The 21,641-nt window shown below is 32.9% G+C and overlaps 1 protein-coding gene across 5 annotated transcripts in view; it reads right to left on the bottom strand.

Moving 5' to 3' along the window:
* Positions 1–21,641, bottom strand: part of KIFAP3 (kinesin associated protein 3) — a 147,527-nt gene that overhangs the window by 48,876 nt on the left and 77,010 nt on the right. For all 5 annotated transcript variants that reach the window (XM_037985979.2, XM_007989549.3, XM_037985978.2 and 2 more), the window contains exons 12-17: positions 15,076–15,184; positions 13,770–13,882; positions 13,195–13,360; positions 12,444–12,569; positions 8,537–8,635; positions 2,635–2,720 (exon numbers count right to left, since the gene is read on the bottom strand). In XM_037985979.2, coding sequence (XP_037841907.1) covers positions 2,635–2,720; positions 8,537–8,635; positions 12,444–12,569; positions 13,195–13,360; positions 13,770–13,882; positions 15,076–15,184 — 699 coding nt within the window. The remainder of the gene's footprint in view (positions 1–2,634; positions 2,721–8,536; positions 8,636–12,443; positions 12,570–13,194; positions 13,361–13,769; positions 13,883–15,075; positions 15,185–21,641) is intronic.

Here is a 21,641-nt window from a genome sequence, read left to right as displayed (position 1 = left end):
GTCTAGATGGTATTTTCATATTCAAGGAACTTTGTACTGTTGAGTTTTGTATTCTCAGAGTCTTTCTTAGTGTTTGGCACATAATAGGTGCTTAATAAACATGTATTAAGTGTCTGACAAACCAGACAAATCAGGGGAGCATTTTTGAGGTTCTCAAATACTTCATACAAAGCTGAGGATGTACTGAAGGATACAAATCTACATGAGTTTTTAGAAGTTCTCTAGATTGGAGGGGTAGGTGATGTTCTTCCCTTCATGATTCCCATGAGTGCCTTCATGCAAGAGAAAGAGGCAATGGTCAACTGACTTACAATTCCCTTGGGAGACCAACTAGCTATAGGCTTCTCTCTTCTTGCCTCCCTGCTCCTCTTTGCACCTACACCATTCCCTGCCTCCCCAAACTACAAGTAACATAGTCACACAGGTGACAATGTGTTGATGAGGCCACAGAGACTGTATCATGTAAACAAGTGATGTAATCCTCCTTGGTACCCAGGGTACTGCCACCGCACATGTTTCAATTAATCAGTTGAGGGCTTGGGCCCAACTACATTAAACAAATCTTCACTAGTATAATATTTGCATAATTTGGGGGACAAGTACTTTACTCCAGAAAGTATATTTCCCCAAGGCTTGCAAGGCATCTAATTTTTCTTAGTATTATTCTGCACTGTCTGTCTTCAGTGGCAAATAAGTTTGTTTTTTTTAAAGGTAAATTGTTTTAAGCTAAGAATATTCCCATTCTGTCTATATATTTTTTGGATTTTTTATTATTATTATAGAATACAGTCAGTCTGAGAATAGTAGGACATCATTATCTAGAGGTAAAAAGAATTTCAAGGGATCATCCACTCCTCTCCTAAGCAAGTTTCTAATAATTTAAAAAGTTTGTTATTTAGCCATTACTAATGCTAACTGAACAAAAACTTCACATTCTCCCTTGATGGTCTTTTTAGTGAGCACCATTTCAATGCAGTGATGGAGGCAGAAGCCAGAATTTTCATAAGTTTAAAGTGCAGAAATGAAGGAAGTAAAATATAGACAACTGTTTGGAAACTTTGGTTCTAGAAAGAAGGAGAGCTAAGACAGTATCTAGAAGAGAAAAGAGACACAGGGTCAACGGTGACTCCAGTTTAAGATGAGAGACTTAAGCCCAGAGTTTAGAAATTATTTGAAATAAAATTATTTTATAATAAATACATTTGTATTGGAACTATCAACTTACATTCTAAACCACATACACTTAATATGTTAATCTAAACATTGTTATCTTCTAGCTACCTTTCCTAGACAGAAGGTAGATAAAAAGTATGCTAAATATAATGCATAACAGAATGACAACTGTCTCCTTTCTTTGTTGCTTCAAGTAAGATAATCACATATGGAACCATAAGAAGTTTCTTGTTCTTATACTATATACTTTATATACAACAATGGCACTGTGATCTATTAGAAAATAGTACATGAGCCATGAAATTATTCTCTAGGCATATTAAATATTCTATATTCAAAAGCCCTGTGATCAGTGACCTATGTGTGAAATATTTTCATAGAATGAGGATTTAATATGTACAGTTTCTCTATTCTGACTTAGAAATCAAAGCTAAAATGTCAACGTATCCATTTAGTTCTACACCAGTAATGAGATACTTAGTGAAATCCAAAAAACAGATAACAAATTAAGATGAATTTCTGAAATAAAATGTGAGACAGTGACAATAAAGTTCCTAATGGTGATAGTCTAGTTTCATGATTATATCACTAGCAGAAAACCCAACTTAGTGGATTTCCAACTAAGTTATTAATTGATTTTAAAAAAATGTTATTCTGATCTGTTTAAAAAGCTAAAGTTAAACTTTTAAAACTACTGAGTAGTCTACATTCAATAAGCTTTCTAAAAGTGAGCCAAATCCAGTTTGAAAAAGAAATCAACCTGGTTGTGCGTAGCAGTATATACCATATATAAAAACATACTTAAAATAATCGAGTATCTTGTACATCCCTGGTACAAGGCCCAAATTCAGGCAGAAGACTGTGGTAGGCAGCAAAATTGCTGGCAATAAGTCTGCGTGGTTCACAAGTTTCTAACTCAACACTTAGATCATCTCTTTGATCATATCCCTCTAGTCATGTATCCTTTAAAAACCTCCAAAACTATGAATAATATTAAGATTTTTGTATTTCCCATCATTTCAAAGCAACTTAAAGGGCAACTGTATGTATAAAATAAAACTATCAATTAACTGGAAAAAATAGCTGATACAAGATTTGATTTGTTAAAAAACTTTAAGGGCCAAACCACAAAATTGATTATGTTTTGACAGAAACTGTGTGCCAACTCCCCACTCCTATACAATAATTTATCTGAAAAACAAGTAACTCTGTGATGATATGTAGATCAGAACTCTGAATACCTATAAAATCTCTTTAAGTAAAGGGCCGATGACTTAAAAGTTGAAAGCTAAAGAACTTACTAATGTTTAAAAAGTAAATTTGTTATCATTGTATATCCTGAATCTTACCAAAATACAAATTTGGGTTTACACTGAATGCATTGTTTAAAATAGGTTTACAATGTCTTTTTCCCCCAAGATGAAGTCAATTATACTTTGTGTAGAAAAAATAATTACTTACCGCTATAATATCTAATGTATTATCACAGACCTTTCGGATTTCATTATTCTTATCATGCATCAGGTCTATGAGATATGCTGGAGCCTCTGAATAAAAATGGTTAAAGATACAAACTACATTTGATATTGTGGCTAGTCAATAATACTAGAAAAATCTCATATTTTTCTAAATCTAAATGCTAAATGGAAATTTAACTCAAATTTTAAAATAAAATCATTAATACAAGATGACTAGAAACACTTAATATTTCATTTGTTTAAAAAAACAGGGATAGTAGGGACATAAAAAAGAGAAAAATCTAGATAAAAATGGGTAAGGAAAACAGTCAGTAAATCTCAGAAAGTACAAGACCACATTTCTGAATACATGAGGATCATGAACATAAATAAAGAGGAAGCTCTATAGTTGTGTAGCTATAAATGCTTCTTGATCTATCCTGCTCTCCTAAAAATTCAGGAAAACTAATTTCATACAAAACTAATAAGAGAGATTCATGGTCAAAAAGAGAAGGCATGATAAAACGTTTTCACATAAAAGAAAGCTGCAACCTAATATTTCAAAAGAGATAAATATATTTAAAAAAACAGTGTATATATATATATATACACACACACACACACAAAAGTGAAATTATTATATTGGATAGCTAATAGACTGTCAAATAGAAAGATATACTCCTTCAGAACTTGGTGACAATGCATGATGAAATTTAGGTTTGCATCCCAAAAGAAAAAAAAATGAAATGTATAATTACAAATAAGTAAGAGAGAAGGGACAGAATGAAGCAAACTCAAATTAAGAAAGAAACCTTGATGAATCTAAAAGAGGAAGTGAAGAAAAACGTTGTGATCTCGCATCAATACTATCAATTGGTCTTAGTTAAAACAATTTGAAAAGAGTACACAAATTTCTACTAAGAAACTCTAGCACATGTACACAAGTACATACCATTCTTTGTATCACTGATTACACTCCTAAAATTATCACACAGTATTATGACTAGCTAGTGGCAAAGTGATGACTTAACTCATTAGTGTTACTTACTACTTAAATTGTTGTTTTTTAAAAATAGATTTAGGGGACCCAAGTACAGTTTTGCTACATGGCTATATTGCATAGTGGTTCTTACTATTTTTTTTTTTTAGGGATACAAAAGGTATATTTAAAAATGTAGAAAAAATATATAGAATAATGTATTTGTGCATTCTGAAACTCATTTTTAAGAAAATATGTAAAAAATATGTATTGACTGCCTCTTTTCTCCACTGGAATATAAGTTCCACTAGGGCAGAGACTTTGCCTATCATATTCACTATAGTACCCCAGGTTTTAGATCATAACAAGTGCTCAATAAATTTTTATTTAATGAATAATCATCTACATACTTCACATGGTTTTGTGAGAATAAAAATTATTAGAAAAATCTTAAAAATTCTCAAGGGGAATCTAAAATAATCTAGACAAATGTGGATTATAATCTTCCCTCAGCAGCCATGGGAGACTGGTTCTAGGATCCTCCAATAATGCCAAAATCCACAGATGCTTAAGTCTCTTATATAAACTGGTGTAGTATCTACATATGGCCTATGCTCATCCTCCTGTATACTTTAAATCCTTCCTAGATTACTTACAATACTGAATAAAATATAAATGCTAAGTAAATAGTTGTTATACCATATTTTCTGTTTTTTATTGTTGCATTTCTATTCTCTATTAGAATGCTTTTTGAATAAATTTAATCTATGGATGGTTAAATCAGCAGATGAGGAACCCCCAAATAAGGAAGGCCAGTTGTATTTTATTTCCCATACTGCAATTGTTGAGATTATATAAAAATATAATCAGCATTAGTTCTCAATTCTTATGTGATTGAGTCATGGTGTGAGTCAGTTTAATATTTTAAACATCTGAATATAAATCATATATTTATCTAAAAGAAGTCTACACTAGCTATCTCATATGTCAAGTATTCTGTTCAAATTATATCAACTAATATTGATCGAACTTTCTAACAAAAAGAAAAGGAATAAAATCTTGCCTAATAGTTTTTTTTTATTTTAAATACTTATATTGGATTCATAGGGAGAATCACAATAAAATGCTAAAGGTTATGGTGAAATAAAATATTTCAATAATTTTTAATATGTAATACATTGTAACATGACAGATTTAAATGCCATTGACATCAACAAAAATTGTGTTTTTTGAACTCCAAAACATTTTTAAAATTTATTATTTTTCAGCTTTTTTTTTTTAAAGAGACAGAGCCTCGTTCTGTCATCAAGGCTGGAATGCAATGGCATGATCATAGCTCACTGGAGCCTCAAATTCCTGGGCTCAAGTGATCTTCCTACCTCAGCCTCCCAGGTAGCTGAGACTATAAGCATGCCCCACCATGCCTGGCTTCGAAAACATTTCTGTGTTTTGTATTTTGGAAAAGCACTTCAGTGATCTTTATCCAATTTTAAGACACAAAGTTTTTATAAAAATTTTAACTCAGCAGATCTTTATCTCCCTGTTGCACCATTATCAACATGTTATAATCTTCAGGACAACTATTCAAAAAGTATTGACTCCAGATTCAGTGACATAAAACAGAAATTAAACTTGGGGTAAAATTCAAAGAAAGTTACACTGAAAAGAAAGGTCAAATAGGAATTCTCTTAATTCTGTGGGCTTTGATAATAAGGTACTAAGTGTACATTTTAAACAGACTTCCCAAAACAGAGGCAGTAACACTTATTCACTGTGTGCAGGTACTTGGTAGGTACTTTAAATACTTTACTTTTTAGTCCTCACAAAAAACCCTATGAAATGACCTGTAAATAGGGTTGTCTCTCAAAGAAGTTACCTAGAAAAACTACATTTTCATTTTACTATTTTCTGTAGTGGCTTCTATAGTTATGTAAATTTTAAGTAATTCTACACATAAAATACACCTTCAGAGACTCTCAACCCAAAAAAGCATATTAAAGGTTCCAAGAAGACCTTGTAGCAAGAAAACTTGTTAACTTTAACTCAGTGTTTCCCAAACTTATTTACTATCAGAGAACCTTTTTTTTTTTTTCACTAAGCAGCTGTTAATACTTAAGGATTATGTTCCATGGAATACAGCTGGGGAAAAATGAATTTACTCCAATTATTTTAACACTGTTCAAAAGTGTATTTGGAATTTGTCTTTCTGGGAAAGTCAGTTTATAAACCACATTAAAAATATTTATTCATGCCTGTAATCCTAGCACTTTGGGAGGCCAAGGTGGGCGGATCACAAGGTCAAGAGATCAAGACCATCCTGACTAACACAGTGAAATCCCATCTCTACTAAAAATACAAAAAATTAGCCGGGTGTGGTGGCGGGCCCCTGTAGTCCCAGCTACTCAGGAGGCTGAGGCAGGAGAATGGCGTGAACCCTGGAGGTGGAGCTGGCAGTGAGCCGAGATTGTGCCACTGCACTCTAACCTGGGCGACAGAGCGAGACTCAATCCAAAAAAAAAATTATTACTTTCTGTACTCTTAGCTGTTCAGGCAGAACAGTATTTGTATTTTGATAGCCCATATTAGCATTTCTCAAATTCGACTTGCTATTTATCAGACTTGACTCTTAGAAACTCTATATGGTTCCAGAATTTTAAATTTTTTTTTGAGATAGGGTCTCCCTCTGCCACCCAGGCTGGAATGCAGTGGCAAAATCATAGCTTACTGCCGCCTTGACCTCTTAGGCTCAAGTGATAATTCCTGCTTCGGTGTCCCGAGTAGCTGGGACTACAGGCATGCATCACCGTGTCCAGCTCATTTTTTATCTTTTTATTTTTAGTAGAGATGAGGTCTCACTATGTTGCCCAGGCTGGTCGCAAACACCTGAGCTCAAGTGATGCTCCCACCTCAGGTTCCCAAAGTGCTGGGATTACGGGCATGAGCCACTGTGCCTGGCCAATCACACTGGATTATAATTTTATATTTCTTGTATATTATACCTGTCTATCTCTCCAACTAAACTATAAACTCCCTGAGGTCAAGGACTTTCTTATATATCTAACACATAAGCCAGTATCTGTTTAGGTGGTCAAAGCTTAAGAAATGTGTGAATAAACGAATGTTTAATTATATATAGTAAAAGAGTTAGCAGATACCAAAATTTTCAGCTTAAGAGGCTGTGTAGATGACAATGTTGTTATTCACAATGAATACAGATGGCAGGACTGTTCTGCTTATCAGGAGATGATGTTACCAATATTGAGTACCCTTTGGATGCAAGAATGATAAACTACCAGGTACTAAGTACCTCTGTGTATTGGGAACTATTATAGACAATTTAAATCCATTAGTACTTACAACAATTCTACAAGGTACGAGGTCTTTTTATTTTAACAATGTTACAGGCATTTTTAAGGTATATGATTGTATCCTAGGGAGGTTAAGTAACTTTCCAAGGTCCTGCAGCTTTGTAAGTAGCAAAAGGTAATTAAAATTAGGGCTATTTGATTTACAAAGATCTCTAGACTACAGCATGCTATGCCCCTTTAGGTAGGTGGAAGATATCCAAGTGGCTTTTTAATGATCGCCATTCTAACTGGTATGAGATGGTGTCTCATTGTGGTTTTGATTTGCATTTCTCTGATGGCCAGCGATGATGAGCATTTTTTCATGTGTCTGTTGGCTGTATGAATGTCTTCTTTTGAGAAATGTCTGTTCATATCCTTTGCCCACTTTTTGATGGGGTTGTTTGTTTTTTTAAAAAGTCAGGAAACAACAGGTGCTGGAGAGGATGTGGAGAAATAGGAACACTTTTACACTGTTGATGGGATTCTAAACTAGTTTAACCATTATGGAAAACAGTATGGTGATTCCTCAAAGATCTAGAACTAGATGTAGCATATGACCCAGCCATCCCATTACTGGGTATATACCCAAAGGATTATAAATCATGCTGCTATAAAGACACATGCACACGTATGTTTATTGCGGCACTATTCACAATAGCAAAGACTTGGAATCAACCCAAATGTCCATCAGTGACAGACTGGATTAAGAAAATGTGGCACATATACACCATGGAATACTATGCAGCCATAAAAAAGGATGAGTTTGTGTCCTTTGTAGGGACATGGATGCAGCTGGAAACCATCATTCTTAGCAAACTATCACAAGAACAGAAAACCAAACACCACATGTTCTCACTCATAGGTGGGAACTGAACAATGAGATCACTTGGACTCCGGAAGGGGAACATCACACACCGGGGCCTATCATGGGGAGGGGGGAGGGGGGAGGGATTGCACTGGGAGTTATACCTGATGTAAATGACGAGTTGATGGGTGCTGACGAGTTGATGGGTGCAGCACAGCAACATGGCACAAGTATACATATGTAACAAACCTGCACGTTATGCACATGTACCCTAGAACTTAAAGTATAAAAAAAAAAAAAAAAAAAAAAAGATATCCAAGTGGCAGTTAGCAACATATGCCTGGGGCTCAAGATAGGGGTTATCAAAAAAATAGTTAGCATATAGTTGGTAGCTGAACTCATGGGAACAGATGTGGTTTCCCACGTAGAGTAAATAAGGTAAGATTAGAAAAGGACCAAGGATAGTCCTAGAAACCTCTGATACTTAAGGTATGTTAATAGAGAAGGAAGTTCTGATTTGTTTGCTAAGTTTCTTAGGAATCACAACCTGACAAGTTAATAAAATTGTTCTCATTATATTCTACCTATATACTGATTTGGGGTCAACAGCTTCCATGGAAAATAGGTTATCTTGTAAATTTATCTCAAAACTTAGTGTTTTCAGCATTATTTCAACATTTGCCAAAAAAACAAACAAAAAATCCCAAAAACCTAAAGATGCATCTTTTCTGAATATGTGAAATATTCTTATCTACTGTAAACACTGAAAGGATACGTGTTTCCTTGATTATGACGTCTCTTGTGGCTTGGTGGAAAACCATCTGGTAGAAGACATAAATTATCTGACATACAAATTCATCATCTTCCTGTTGAGCTGTAAATAAACAAAAAATTCAAATAAAGAGTACTATGTTTATATACCAAATTTAAAATAATTGAGGGGAATAATATAGAATGAGATAAACTAAAAGTGATAAGGAGGTAAATAAGCAGAAATGGATTAAAGTAACTTCTATGTTCCTAATGTAAAATGGTGACAGTTATCACCACTTGTTTCATCCATCCTAAGAATTCTTTAAACAATTCTAATTTGTAAAATAAACCTGGTTCTATTTTGTCTTTATAATGTTGACTTCGCAGGAGAAAAATGATTCTTAAAAGTTATCATGCCTTCTAAACTCTAAGTTTTTGGTAGAAATTGAACTACTATAAAAAGGTATTTCCTTTTGTTGAATAATGTTCAGAAAGTTAAACTTTACAGATTGCATGAAATAATAAGTAATTTAGTATCCATCTAATTAATTATAATAGTAAAAAAGTTACATAATCATAAAGGCTAATTAATACATCTTTAATATCATACAAAGAGTAATTTACATAACAGCTGATGTCCACGGATTAATATGTAATAGAAAAAGCATAATTGATTATAGAAATCTAACCTTAAGTAATGATTATGAAATTAGATTTAATAGTATAGTTTGCTATCAACTCTTGGTAAAAGTTCAATGACATTTTAGAAACAGAGTTTCAGGTCAACAGAGTATCAAAACAGTTGTGTAGAATAAATTGTGGGTCCCTTAAAGTTCAATTTGTCCCAAATCATCTCCCTCACTAACTTGCCAAAGTACTACTCTCCCAAACGAATTGGGCTAAATTTCTCACTATTAATTAATATCTTGGTATACAGTATTCCCTCACTTAATACCAAAGGCTTTAGTCTTGAAAATCCATATATTTCTTAAAAAGAATATTATAAAGCCTCTGCCTGTGATAATCTCATGTCAGAGAACACCAAAACCATAGTAAAACACTCTGAGCTGGCTGTGTCAGATCACTTTACGAATATCTCAGCTCTCTTGATTATAATCACTATGGGACAGTAATTCCAGGATGCAGGTCATTTTGCTTCAACTTTCTTCAGCTCTCCACAAAATCTTCATTCTCACTCTGTCAACTACATGTCTTTACTTTCACCTCCCAACTCTTAGTCTTTCTTTTAATTATTTGTGATCTGACTGTGAGAAGACTGTATCAAAGTAAACACAAATATGTTACAGTTTTGCGAAGTATACTTCAAATATTGGGGCATTATCTCTAGATGACTTATTAAAATGAATTATATTAAGGAACTTACAAATTAAATTTAAAAAAACTCAAAAGAGAAAAATGTGCAAGAGGCTTAAATAGGCACACCTTTTTATTGGCTATCCCTAAATAATCAATAAACATAAACAGGTGCTCAACTTCATTAGTCATTAGGGAAATACAAATTAAAATCACAATGAAATACCAGTATGATGGCTACAATTGAAAGGACTGACAATGCCCAGTATTAGAGGTGATGTAGAAAAATTGCAGTTCTCTTACATTACTGGTAAGAATGAAAACTGGCACAACCACAGATTCACACAGTTTACTAAGGCCAAACATATATACAAACTCTGTGACCCAGCCATCCTACTCCTACGAGTGAACCTAATGGAAATGAGTACATATGTGCACCAAATGAAAGGTTTCAAAATGTTCATAGGAGCATTATTTGTAATAGTCCTCCTCCTCACAAAAACCTAACTCTACTATCCATCAATAGTAGAAAGGATAAATGGTGGTATATTTATATAATAAAATATTATATACAATAAAAATGAACAAACTTTTGTATATAACATAGATGAATGTCACAAATATAAGGCAGAACAAAACAAACTAGATTCCACTTATATAATAAAGTTCAAAACCAAGCAAAACTAATCTAGTGGTGACAAAATAAACATCTTTTGTTTCAAACTAACCACTTTGAAGGAGGCGGTAATGACTGAGAGGAGGGAGAAGAGGCATTTCTAAGGTACTGGTAATGTTTTATTTTCTTACATTAGTGATAATAACATGGGTGTGCTTACACTGAAAATACATTGAGCTATACTTACAATTTATGTATGTTATTATATATTCTAAAAGTCTATTAAAATTAATACAAAATGCATATATATTATGCCTAGTACAAGATGAACTGAGATGACAGTATCTTCTTCAGGGATCTCATATTAGCATTTTTAACTTCTATACTATTGGCTAGCTACGATGTGTAAGATCCTAGAGAACTTGGCCCTAATAAGATTCAGATAAATTTTGTATGCAATATGGAGAAGAATGAGCCCTGCCCCTTAAGAGCAATATAAATGCAAGGGGAAAACTCTAGGCCTACACTGTCAAATATTATAGCCATAAACCACTGCAGCTAATTAAATTAATTCAAAAATTCAAGTTATCAGTTGTGACAGCCACATTTCAAGTGTTCTAGAGCTACATGTGTCGGATACCACACATATAAAACATTTTCATCAACTAAGAAAGTTCAGAGAACTCAGAGGACAATAAATTCTGGATCTAGAAGGGAATATTACATTTAGAATCAGCTTCCAAATGAACCTTCCGACTTAGAAATCAAGTTTTAAAAAATAAGATTTCCACAGGAGAAGAGATTCAATTCAAACCAACACAAATCTCAACAGAAAGAAGTGATATAGCTGGGCGTGGTGGCTCAAGCCTGTAATCCCAACACTTTGGGAGGCCGAGGTGGGCGGATCACCTGAGGTCGGGAGTTCGAGACCAGCCTAACCAACATGGAGAAACCCCATCTCTACTAAAAATACAAAATCAGCTGGGTGTGGTGGCGCATGCCTGTAATCCCAGCTACTCAGGAGGCTGAGGCAGGAGAATGGCTTGAACCTGGGAGGCGGAGGTTGCACTGAGCCGAGATCACACCATTGCATTCCAGCCTGGGCAACAAGAGCAAAACTACGTCTCAAAAAAACAAAACAAAACAAACAAACAAAAAGAAGTGATATGATACAGTGGTCTTCCCTTATCTGTGGTTTTTCTTTCCATGGTTTTAGTTAACTGTAGTCAACCATGGTCAAAAATATTAAATGAAAAATTCTAGAAATAATTCATAAGTTTTAAACTATGCACAATTCTGAATAGTGTGATGTAATTGCCCACTGTTCCACTCCATCCCATCCAAGACATGAATCATCCCTTTGTCCAGTGTATCCAGGATGTACATGCACGCCACCTGCCTATTAGTCCCTTAGTAGCCATCTCAATTATCAGGTCAACTAGCACAGTACTGCCATGCTTGTATTCAAGTAACCTTTATTTCATTTAATAATGGCTCCAAAGTATAAGAGTAGTGATACTAAGCATATTGTTATAATTATTCTGTTTAATTATTAGTTATGGTTATTAATCTCTTACTGTGCCTAATTTATAAATTAAACTTTATCATTGATATGTTTAGAAAAAAATAGTATATGCACAATTTGGTAGTATCTTTAGTTTCAGGCATCTGCTGGGGGTCTTGGAATGTATTCCCCTTGATTAAGTTGTGACTACTATATTAGTTGTTCAAGGTTGGTGAGGAGAGTATTTCTGTAAAATTGGTCCTGAACTGCTTTATAGCAACATTCTTAACTTTGAAAGCTAAAGATCTTTGATATTACTGTATCCAATCTCAGTTAGTAGTATATTTAACTCATTTTTCTTGATTATATAAGTTGCTATAAAACAATGTAATGAGAAAAACAGATTCAAACTCTGCATTTTATATTTAAATATTTAAATCAATAAGCTGTTAAATCAATAAGACATTAACATGAAAATGCATTAATGTTATTTACCATTTAGCAATTCAATGAGTGCAGGGATTATCCCAGATTTGGCTAGCAATGCAGCACAAGAGTCATCCATGGATACAGTTCCAATCATTATAACCACTTCTAAAACAAGATCATCTTCTGCAGCACCTAGTGAAGTCAAGCCATAGAAAGTTTTCACTGAAATGTCCTGATCCAAATTCATTTAAGAGTATCAAAATGTAGATACACAGAAAGGATACCGAAAGCTATTAAATCAAGTCATATGAATCCTCGATATGCTATAAATTTGTCCTTTTTCCAAATTTCCATGTTTGCTGATGACAGTTTGTGATGGTGGGGGGTAAGGAGGGCGGTAGAAAAGTGGAAATAAGCCTTTGAGAGTGCAACTGAATGACAACATAGACACAGAAAATAAAAGACTCATCTGAATGCCTCAAAGACCTTTGTGCGTGTGTATGTATATGTAGAGGGATGGTATTTGGTAATTTTAAAGAGACAGAATAAAAAAAAATTACCAAAAGACCACAAGAAAGGTAGAATAGGAAACAGAAACTAATACTAAGAAAACACAGTTAGGAAAAAGAGAGTATATATATATATATATATGAGAGGAGATCCAGTGACTACTTTTCTGGGAGAAGAGAGCTGTGAGAAGAAATGGCTTTTCCTAACATAATAATAAAATAGTCACACAAAACTGCTCTAGCAGCCTTATCCATAACAGAAAGAAATAACTTAGTGATTATGCAAAAGTGAAATACTTAGCACAAACCTGGTTTTAGTTTATCCTTGAGGTATGGAACCAACTTATATTCTTTAAGAACCAATTCCCAGTCTAAGTCTGGAATGGTCAAGTTTGCAAGAGTTCCCAAACATTCAATCACAAACTCCTCTTCTTCATCATTAGAGATCTGGGCTGCAAGGTCCCCAACATAATCCTGAAGAAAACAGAATTTTAGTGTACATTTAAATTATTTTTTATTTAATCTAATAATTAACCCACAGGAATCTAACAATTGAACCCATTGAAAGAAAAAATCAATATCAAATGTGATTTTCTTGTTTTAATAATCTTCAGCTAAATTGCTAAAGAAGCCTATGGTGAACTGGTTTAAGGCAAGAAGACTGTAGTGGGGTGGAGGGATTAGGGGTAAGGGTCACAAAACAAAAACAACATTGAAACGTAGGTTGAGATTTCTAGGTGCTAAACTAACAAAGAAGTTGATAACATAAGAGCAATTTGGATTATAAATTAATATTTGATGAGAACCCAGTAAGAGTTGTATTTCCAAATGTAGCAATTTCAACTCCCAGTCTATTTTAATGGAAAGCCAAAATGATACTTACAATAAACAGATTTTTAGTTGGTCCATCATGCTGAGAAATGTTTCTAATCATTTTCATCAGCAATGGATCCTTAAACTTCAGAGCCCTCTTCATGAGCATCTTCAGCCCATTTCCTGAAACAGAAAAGTCCCCCAATAAAATTAAGGTTAACTTAAGTTTAATGATTTTTTGTTTAGTTCTCAAAAAAAGCCACAACTATTTACATCTAGTAAAATGCACAACTCTTAAGGGTTACAATTTGATTAATTTAGATACAACCCATACCATATATCAACATATATTTTCATTCCCTCTAGAAAGTTTACTTGTGCCCCTTCCCAGTCAATCCTGTTCCCCAAATATAATCACTTTTCCTCTTCCCTGTCTCATTTTTAAACATATATAAGTTTTGCCTGATACAGAACCTCATATAAATAGAATCATACTGTATGTGTTCTTCTGTGTCTACAATTTCTACTATAAATGTTAAAAACAAAAGTACTTTTGACTCAGAAAAATTGTACTTCTGGGAATTTATCCTAACAACATAAAAATGAAAATGTGTAAAGATTCAGAGAATGAGTAATTGCTATAGCACTGTTCGTAACAGGAAAGAGGTGGCAACGAACTATATCCATAATAGTGAAGTAAACTATGGCAAAATTCTTTAATAGACAATTTTGCAGTTATTAACAAATATGCTTTATAAAAGCATTTAAACACATAGAATATTATTTCATGATATTACTAATTTTAAAAGAAAATATCATGATATACAGACAATCACATTTTTATTTAAAAATATGCAGAACTATTATACTAAAATCTTACCTATGATTATCTGTGGATGGTAGGAATAAAGATTCAAATCTTTTCCTTTTTGCTTATTTTTGCTTTTTATAACAAACACATACTACTTTTCAAATAAGGCAAAAATTATTGGGCAGATGCTGAAACATCATAATGTATGACAGGCTGTTCTACCAAGATATTATAGAAATAATCTAATACATTTGTATTTTATTACCTCATATTGTAATAGACTGCTTTGCAAAGAAAAAGTTTCATTTTATCTAGAAAATGTTTTAAAAATCAAATTTCAGTGAAGGCTAACTCAACATGGTTTCTAAAATGTTACCAGAAGGTAAGTGTCTGCATTCATGATGTAAGAATATTCTATCTGACCTTTAAGGATTATAGCTATGAAGAAATTATGTGAAAACAGGACTTACATAATCATTATAATTCTTAATTCCTTATTATCTATTTTCCATCATATGCCAAATACCATATGCTAAAAAAGTTACCTACACTCAAAGGCACTGACCTTCACAGATAAGCTGTACATTTCTTTTGTTAGCAGCAAGATTAATGCAGAAAGAAATGAGTTCCAAGTCAATTCGTTCATCTGAACATTCAAACAGCATCTTCATTAACTAGCAAGAAGCACAGGGCACATTTTACTCAAGAAACAAAACAAAAAACCAAACATAGAAGCAATTATTTTTATCATAATGTATTATCTTAGATTGTACACTGGACATAATATTATTAGTTACGTTTCAACACATAAAACTGGCAGGCATTCACTGTTCAACAACTGGATGAATAAACAGTTAATGAACTCTTAGATGCTCAGCATTAAGTATAAACTTCTACGTACAGTGGAGAATATAAGAGAAGAATTAGATAAAACATCTGTCCTTAAATAATTAAACATTGTTTGGAAGCAGAGCATTCCAAGCAAAGAAAATAGCTTATGCAAAGGTCACAATGCAGGAAAAAACAGTACTCTTTGAAGAACTAAAAGAAAGCAAGCATTGTTGGTGAAAGGGAAACAACAGTTTTAAGAGATAAGAAGGTAAAAACCAGATCATGCAGGGTCTTGAAGTACATGTTAAAGATTTTGGCCTTCGTGCTAAGGATGATGGGAAGCTACTAAAAGCTTCTAAATAGGAAAGTGTCAGGATAAAATTGATGTCTCAAAAAGATTTAGCCAGTGTAAAAAATAGAATAAAATTCCAAGAAAATATGGGGAACCATGTAGGATGCTAGAGGAAAAGTCCAAGTGAGAAGATGGGTGTCTCAACTAGGTAGAGATAAAAGGATTGATTAGATATATATTTAGAAAAGAGAACCAAAATGGAATGGAGTAACTGACTAGATGTTACAATTAAAGCAAAGGAGGAGTCAAAGATGACTTCCAAGTTTATGCACTGAGCAATGACATACATGGTGATGCCAACATCTACCAAAAAGGAGAAACTAGGGTAGAAAAAAACTTTAAAGGAAAGATGGTAATTTTGGTTTTAGATATGTTGAGTTTAAGCTGCTCATGTGGTAGTCTAGTGCAGATATTCAGTAGGAAGTCATAAACGCAGGCCTGAGTTTAGAAGAAATGTCTGGACTGGAGGTAGAATTTTAGGAACTGGCATATATGGTTGAAAACTGAAGTTGCAGGCTAAATCCAATCACTTGGGCATGGGTATAAAATGAGAAAAGAACTTTTTGAGTGATAAGAGAAAAAGGAGGAGGGTGTGAAAAACAGCAGACAAAAAGGTAAGAAGGAAAAGGTAGGCTACCTATGCCATTTAGCAGTAATCTAGATTTGTCATAATGAGAGAGAGCTGCTATAATAAAGGACAAATGAACAAATTTCATGCTATGTTTTAGAGAAGCTAGTCTTCCATTATTGTCAAATCAGCAAATTAACTTAGTGTATAGTATGTAAAGAGAATTTTCTCTCAGCCCAAACTGTTAACAACAAATAGAAGTTATTCCTAAAATTTATAGTATAAAAACTTCTTATGTTTTATCTCAGGGCAATACCTTTTTAGAACAACATGCCTTCATAAATCCAACACAGCGAATAATAAATATTTATTTATTTTAGACCACTTTCTGTTAAATCTTGTTTTGATTACTCTTAGTTCAAGATGACTTCTGCATTTCAAAAATGATATGTGGTCAATATACAAAAATCAATCATATTTTTATGTGTTAGCAATGAACAGCTGAAAACCAAAATTAAATTTGGTTAAATTAAATAAAAAACACAATACCACTAGAATTGTTAGGTATAATTCTAAGCAAATACACTGATCTGTATGCTGAAAATTACAAAACACTGTAGCAGGTGAACGGCTGGCATGTATCATGTGCTCTCCCTGAGGGCAGATATTTAACCACAAATATTACCACTGATGGCATCTCTGGGTAAGAATCATTAATACTTAATAATGCCACAGAATAAAAAAAGATTCAAGGGCAAAAGTAAAATAATCTTAATTTACTGGATATATATTTAACAGATTTTACTACCTATCTGCCCAATTAAAATTAAATTACAAATAAAATTGCCAATAAAAATTAAATTACAAATTACCAAACATGTAGGTGACAATCCTCTAATTAATTGCTACGTTTTCTAAACTGTAATTAAAAACCCACTATAGATTTTTTTCAAACTGAGAATTGGTTACATTGAAGCAATGTTTCAAGCTAAGTATTTATTGCTAACAAAAATTATTTACTTCAAATCAACCTTTGTAGTATGAAAATTAGCCTTAAACACAGGGTTACAGGTTATTATTTCAGAAGGTAAATTTTCTTTAAAGTAATTTCCATATTAAATTCTACCTAGAAATAAATAATCAGAAACTAGATTTTTAGAAAATAATGCATGGCTCGAAAACTTACTCAACTCCCATTCCGCATATCAAGCTAAATTAGGACTAAATATAAATGGAATGCATAATGATATAGAATTAGTTTTTCATAAGAGAAATAAACATTTTAATTTTAATTAAAGCTTTCAAATTTAAAAAAGCAATAGTTTAGTTCAAACTCCACATGAAAGAGTATGTCTTTAATTTGATTGCTATGATGGCACTTCAAAAGTAAGTGTAATTGCTGACAACTAGAAAATATTAAAACTAGATTTGTTCTGTTTTAACTATGTCCATTGTCATCTTTTACTAATTTATCAGAAAAGCACTAAAAGGGCTTCAGTCTGTGCGATGAAGAGGCAATAGTGTTCAATCAGACAAGTCCCATATTGAGTATCAGATACCAAAGACCCATGACTGAAATCACTGTGTCTAGACTCTCTGGCACCTGACTTCACTTATTTACCAGTGACCAGAGGCCAACCCCCACAGCTCTCTGTATTCACATATAACTCTACCACCCCCATCCCCTACCCAAACATCTTTGAATGATTATACCAGAACTTTGCATGCCTCTGGAATCTTTTCTGACTGGCTACTCCCTAACTCTCCTGTTTGAAGTGATGCTCTGGTTTCTGAACTTCAGCAGATAATGGCAGGCAAGAGCAAAGGGGGCTGTCAGAAAGGATGTTTACCAGCATTCAGCTAAAAAGAAGCATGTAGATCAAAGGGGGCCATATAGGACAACTGCGGTGGAAAACATGTGGATCACTATGAAGATTCTTGCATGCTGTTCTAGGATAAAATATTAAATAACACCATGACATCACTACCTAACCATGTACTTTCATTGGCCATTCTATTACCAATAAATACTTTTATAAGCATCTGGATGGCATTTGCACCCATTTAAACAAAACATGCATCTCAGAGGTCTAAATAACAATGAACTGTTAATGTGCACTTTTAACTATTATTAGAATACAACCATTAACTCCCGGTTATCCTCAAGTATGCTTACCTGAAACAATCTACCCACTGAGACCATTAAGATCATGTATAAAGACTTGACCTGGCCCCTAAATTTTACAGAACAGTGATACAATAGGGTAAGAAAATTAGAATACATTGGATATCTAGAGGCATTAAAGTACAAAGGAAGTAAAGCAATATAATATTGGGAGAGATTATGAGACATGTTGTATATATAATCACCCACTCCAGATGCTAAATATTTTCTAAAAGTAAATTCTAATCTCATTATAGGTTTATTCTATAAAACACATGCGATAGGCAGTATTTAAAATGGACTATAAATGGGTCAAAATGGTGACAAAGATTTTACTAAGAATATCTTACTTTCAAATAGTTAAATTTATAAAGCTCCTTTAATATATGTAATTAATGAAGATGATTATACTCAATTTCTTTTTCATCATTGAAATGAATATGAATCACTACTAAGCCACTGCTTTCCTACCTTCAAAGTCATGTTACTGGCAATACATGAGGATTTTTACCAAGCAAAAATTAATATGCATAATTACAAAAGAACAGAATATTATATTAACTCTAAGATATGCCAACCAGGGTTATGACTTTAGTAAGTAAGTTAATCAGTGGCTGATTAAACTCATGAGTGAATTTAAAGCCTTATTGATATTATAAACATTACTTTGAGTAGCCAATACCTCTAAAGGAGTACCTTTTTAATTCCTGAAGGAAACTTGGACATTTCATTTAATTTCTGACTTGTTTTCCATCATTCTTTTATTTTGCAATTAACTTGGCACTGGGTGGCAATAAAACCACGTCAACTTTTCTCCTTAAATATGTAAAATTTGGCACTATAAAGTAAAAGTTATAGGCTGGATACCATATTTGAAACAAATATATTGTACAGTATCATTTGTTTTTCTCAAAATACTAGCTCATATAGAAGCTTCAGGATGTTTACAACACAATTTGGTAACACAACCTTATTCCCTAAAGGGCTGAAATTTCAAAAAAAAAAAAAAAAATGGGAAAAAGAAAACATCGAAAATCATTGACCTCCTAAATTTGGAAAATGTTGTTCACAAAATACAGATTACACATGTTCTGAAAACTTCACTGCATACATGTTTGATGTTAGAAAACTGTCTGGTAAGAAAATATGCATGGATGTTGTTCCTGAAAAGGTATGGGAGAATTTTCTGTATACAAAGTTTTAAATTGCAATAATAACAATATCTAAAAAGTAACCTAGACAGACTCTTATTTCTGATTCTTTCATTTAAAATAAAATTTTACATTTTATATTTGAGATTATACATTCTAGAAGAACAGGATAACTCCAAATTCAAAATTATATAAATAAGTTTCCTATTTCTTCTTGGATTGCATATATTTCACTTTTATTTAATGTTATTCTCTTTAAAATCTAAATCTGGATAAAAACAGTCAATCTCGGCAAGAATATTATTATTTTTTGGCTGCTTTCCAGTTCATATCCTGCGGTCAATGAAGTTCTGACTCAAAATAGAATCGGAAAAGGAACACCCTTTGAAACTGCAAAGCAGAAACCTTTAGAACATATGGAGTGAGACTGTAGTAAATCACCTGTAATCTCCCTTTGACATGGCTACTCTTTTATTGAAAACTGGTTTGACAAAGAGTTTGATTACACTTTGCACTGAGTATAGTCTGACATGCATTATCTCTGTAAGACACCCTGCCTTACTAGATAAGATATGCTATATATTCTTTCAGGGATGTCTATTTCCTATAAACAAGCATAATTAGTTTATCCCCTGATATAAAAGTCTAAGAAATTACTATCAATTTTTTAAATACATGTAGGTGAAGTGTTAAAATTCTCGAATAGCAAATTCATTTTTAGCACTGTTTTATCTAATTTGGAATGAATGAAAGAATAGTCAATTAGAATCAATAAAAAGAAAAGTTATGGTCTATTTTTTACTACATGTTATTTTTCAAGTAACATGCATTTAATAATTCTCTATAGATGAAGAAGGAATTATGTAGTAAGAGTCAAGAGGAATTACTTTCATAAGGATGATTTATTCATATTCTTCCAACACGTTTTTAAATGTATGTTTATTGTATATCATACATCCTACAATTTTTGTTTCAGAAAACTACTTTATAAAAAATAATGTAATATTAAAAATCAGCCCAACTAGTGTTACAAGCATCATAATTCAAATTAGTGCAAGGTAGTTTAATAAAGATTAATGACACAACAGTGATCCTATGAATGCTAATTCCCTAAGAGTAAAATTGTTACTATGTACAGAATCTCTACCCTTATAACATACAGTCTATGTTACAAAAAAATCAATAAACTCCTTCAAGACATTTAGGACAGATATTTATTTAGGTCTATTTAGACCTAACATATGATACATATTTAGCCACTGAATCACAGCAAAAAACTTTCTTGAGAGCAGTTGTATAAAAGAATTTTGATGAAACATTTTCCCATCAGAGAATGCAAAGCAATTAAATCTATTAATATTAAACATAAACAAAATTAAAGGACACGTGACAAGCTTAAGCAATATTTGTAACATAAAATTAAAATAGTTATTATATACATTGATCTTATTTAATAATAAAAATATTAACAAATCAATTAAAAAATTGGGAAGGCCCATTTTGATGGCTCACACTTGCAATCCCAGCACTTTGGGAGGACAAGCAGGGAGGATTACTTAAAGCCAGGAGTTCGAGACTGTCCTGGGCAAGAAAGCCAAACCCTGTCTGTACAAAAAATAAAATTAAAAAAATTAAAAAATTAACTAATCATGGTGGTGCACACCTGTAGTCCTAGCTACCTATGAGGCTGAGGCAGGAGGATTGCTTGAGCCTAGGTATTTTAAGGCTCCAGTGAGCTATGACTGTACCACTGAACTTTAGCCTGGGTAACAGAGCAAGATTCTGTCTCAAAAAAAAAAAATAAATAAAAAGGAAGGAAGGAAGGAAGGATGGACGGACAGACAGACAGACTGGCAAGAGACATGAATAATCTGTAACAGAATATGGATAATAAACACATGAAAAAATGTTCAACCTCACCAATATTCATGGAAATGCAAACAAAAAGAAATGATGAACCACCACATATTTAGAAGAACAGTAATATCCAGTGTTGTTAAAAATTAAATGTTAGCTGGAAATAAAAACTTATGTTTTCTTAGAAGATATTTTGGCCAAAACAAAA

The sequence above is a fragment of the Chlorocebus sabaeus genome, chromosome 25 (genome assembly GCF_047675955.1).
Source record: "Chlorocebus sabaeus isolate Y175 chromosome 25, mChlSab1.0.hap1, whole genome shotgun sequence".
Lineage (NCBI taxonomy): Eukaryota > Metazoa > Chordata > Mammalia > Primates > Cercopithecidae > Chlorocebus > Chlorocebus sabaeus.
This window is presented reverse-complemented; position numbering and strand designations above follow the sequence as displayed.